The sequence below is a fragment of the Kryptolebias marmoratus genome, linkage group LG22 (assembly GCF_001649575.2).
Source record: "Kryptolebias marmoratus isolate JLee-2015 linkage group LG22, ASM164957v2, whole genome shotgun sequence".
NCBI classification, from domain to species: Eukaryota; Metazoa; Chordata; class Actinopteri; order Cyprinodontiformes; family Rivulidae; genus Kryptolebias; species Kryptolebias marmoratus.
Genome location: NC_051451.1, coordinates 29,538,408 through 29,541,462, shown reverse-complemented (window position 1 = coordinate 29,541,462; position 3,055 = coordinate 29,538,408). Strand labels below are relative to the sequence as shown.

Here is a 3,055-nt window from a genome sequence, read left to right as displayed (position 1 = left end):
TGCCGGTCTGACCCCGGGCAGACACCGGGCCTATGCTGGGCCGACCCCGGGTCGATGCTGGGCCGACCCCGAGCCGATGCTGGGCTGACCCCGGGTCAACCCCGGACAGACACCGGGCCGATGCCGGTCTGACCCCGGGCCGATGCCGGTCTGACACCGGGCAGACACCGGGCCTATGCTGGGTTGACCCCGGGTCGATGCCGGTCCGACCCCGGTCCGACCCCGGGCCGATGCCGGGCCGATGCTGGGCCGACCCCGAGCCGATGCTGGGCTGACCCCGGGTCAACCCCGGACAGACACCGGGCCGATCCTGGACCGACCCCGGGCAGAACCAGGAACTTAAACTCATCCATCTTCAGAATCTGCAGCTTCGCTGTTCCACCTGTCTCTCTCTCTCTCATGGATTCTGTCTTTGGTTCCTCTTCGCTGTATGCCTCCACCTCTCCAGGCTCTGTTCCACCTGCTCCCTACCCTCTCTACAGATGTTGTCCACCTGTCCATCACCTCTGTAAACAGGAAGGGGGTCAGAGGTGATCCATGAGGGAAACTCAGCCCACCTTCCACCCGTCTGCCTGCTAACACAACCACTCTTCAGTCTCAGCTCAGATGGGAGCTTTCTGCAGCTGAAGTCTATAAAGAATGGATCTGTCTTTAGGACCTCATGTCCCCAGGAGCCTGCAGAGACACACCTGTTCAGGTGATTTCATTCAGCTGAGCTCCTGCTGATGAAGCTTACTTTAAGCTAACAACTAGCAAAATAAAAACGATTCACCGCTTAAACTAAAATGTATTTAAACACAAAGGTTTGAGTAAAACAAACTGTTGAGCAGACAGAAACTTATTCATCTAATAAAGTAATAATCAGGACATTTACCTCACGTGCTCGTACTGCTTCAGCTGCTTAGATGGCTCAGAAAAACAAAACACACTTCCCGTAGGATTTTCAAAATAAAAATATGTTTGAAAATTACATTCCGAAACAAAAGTAAAAACTGGATTTTGTGTAAGTATTTATATTGTAATAATTATATGAAAAGGTTGAGAAAAACCTTTTGCGTTAAAAAAGTTTGATGGTCACTTTATAAAATCTAAAATGTTTATTTTGGAAATAAAATAATTTTACTTCCTGTGCTGTTCCCGGACACTTCTAAGCAACTGAACGGGCCTGTCTGTGACGTCACTTCCGCTTTCCTACCCGTCCGTAAAGTGGCGCTTCGGAGTTTTATAGGTTAAAATCGCATGTCAATCAAACCCAGTTGTCGCTGGAGGAACCACCCACCTAATCTGTGATTGGACAGTTTTCTTAAGGCCACGCCCTTTACAGAATGCCAACTCCATCTGTCCCGTTTTTCCTTCAAGCCGAAATGAAAATCTGAGGAAAAAAGGAGAAAGTTTTCGACTTTTATTAATAAAATCGTGTTTTTATCGAAGGAAGGAGAAGCGGAAGTGTGGCTGCTGTCCCTCTTCATGGAGGGAAGACTGAAGTTTCTGCAGCAGTTTTCCACCAACAGGAGGTGAGGAACTGTTTTTAATCTGCTGCAACATGGATACTAATTTAAACCACATCTGCTCAAAGCAACAAGTCTGTTTTTTATTGGGTTTGTTTCCAGATGTTATCCAGTTTAAACCAGAAGTTCTAATGTTGGTTTTTAAACAGCCAGAAAACTGAAAACTCAGCAAGAAGAAAAGTCTTCAGTCCAGAGTCCACGTTGGATCAGCGGTTACAGCTGAGACTCATAATCCTGAGGCCAAAGGTTCGAGTCCAGACTGTGGGTTCAGGTCCAGGATGAGGGTTCAGGTCCAAACTGTTTAACCTTTAATTTGTTTTACAAAGAGCCAAGAAACAAAACATCAGGTTGGTGTTTTGCTTCTGATCCGACTCCGGTTCAGGAATATTTACAGAAAGATTTTTGTGCAGCAGGATGGTAAACATACTCCTATTTAAAGGGATAGTTCAACTCTTTGAAGTGAATTCAAATAATAAATATCTTACCTGTTGTTGAATGTCCTCAGTTTGGAGAAACAGCTCAGCTGAGTTCAGACTAGCCATTAGCTCATCAGTCCCGTCAGAATTAAACTCCAAACTGGCGTTGTTCAAACAGCTATCTACAACAGGTAAGATGTTTACTCTAACTTTGATGAAACGTTCAGTTACAATCTGCACTCCTGTTTCTAAGGCAGCCATCATGGCGGACAGCGAGGAGGACTGGAAGGAGAAGTGTTTGGTTCTGGAGGCGCTGCTCATGAAGTTCAGAGTCCAGATCATCAAGATCCGAGAACTCACCTCAGACAAGGTGAGGAACTCAAGTCTCCATGTTCCCAGAAATGACCCAGAACAGAACCTCCGAGCAGATCGATCAGAGGTTCCTGCTCAACCTATAGGAACCTTTCTTCAGCTGTTAAACAGCCAATAAAAAGGAGAAGCAGCCGAACATTCGGCAGCTTTAGCATCATGCTAACATCAGTGGAGATGTTATGGCGGAGGGATACGGGGCTCAGCAGGGAGTGATGAGGTCGAAGTCTGAACAGCCCCACCTTCATGAAGTAAATAAAACCTGCAGGTTGTCAAATCTGCATCCTTGAAGATAACATCAGTATTAATATTTGCTGATCTAACATCAGTTTATTTCCCAAAGTCCAGATCCTGACCCAGACCTACATTTAACCCCAGGGTTCTCGGGACAAATCCAACATGTCCAGAAAATTTATTCAAATCTGATCAGTTTTTAATTAATCAGCAAAGAATACATTCATACAGGTGCAAGCTCAAAGATTTCTATGTAAGGGAAAAAAGAAACTAATTTCCTTTTTTAACAGAGGGACATTTTACATTAATGAACATTTAAACATAAATTTAAAAAGTCCCTAAAAAGAAGCGTCCAGATAAAAACAAAGCTGATGTTTAAAGAGCTGCTTCACGTCGGCCTCCAGCAGCCAGTTCTTCACCGGAGGAGCGGGAAACGGGGCGGAGCGGGTCAGGGCTGGTCCGGTCAGGGCTGATCCGGTCAGGGCTGATCCGGTCAGGGCTGGTCCAGTCAGGGCGGGGCGGGGCGGG

At 46.4% G+C, this 3,055-nt stretch overlaps 2 protein-coding genes across 13 annotated transcripts in view; one reads left to right on the top strand and one right to left on the bottom strand.

Annotated features, from left to right (window-relative positions):
* thada (THADA armadillo repeat containing) overlaps nucleotides 1–970 on the bottom strand; it is a 52,128-nt gene extending 51,158 nt beyond the window's left edge. For 2 of the 3 annotated variants that reach the window (XM_025002640.2, XM_017440556.3), the window contains exon 1: nucleotides 875–968. The gene's annotated coding sequence lies outside the window, so the exon portion shown is untranslated. Of the gene's footprint in view, nucleotides 1–874 lie in introns of all 3 variants that reach the window. The other variant, XR_005232638.1, reaches the window with a different exon arrangement.
* Nucleotides 971–1,316: 346 nt separating this feature from the next.
* plekhh2 (pleckstrin homology domain containing, family H (with MyTH4 domain) member 2) overlaps nucleotides 1,317–3,055 on the top strand; it is a 21,930-nt gene continuing 20,191 nt past the window's right edge. For 4 of the 10 annotated variants that reach the window (XM_025002648.2, XM_017440547.3, XM_017440546.3 and 1 more), the window contains exons 1-2: nucleotides 1,325–1,514; nucleotides 1,611–2,294. In XM_025002648.2, coding sequence (XP_024858416.2) covers nucleotides 2,004–2,294 — 291 coding nt within the window. In that variant the 5' untranslated portion in view covers nucleotides 1,325–1,514; nucleotides 1,611–2,003. Of the gene's footprint in view, nucleotides 1,515–1,610; nucleotides 2,295–3,055 lie in introns of all 10 variants that reach the window. The other 6 variants (XM_037973359.1, XM_017440550.3, XM_017440549.3 and 3 more) reach the window with 6 other exon arrangements.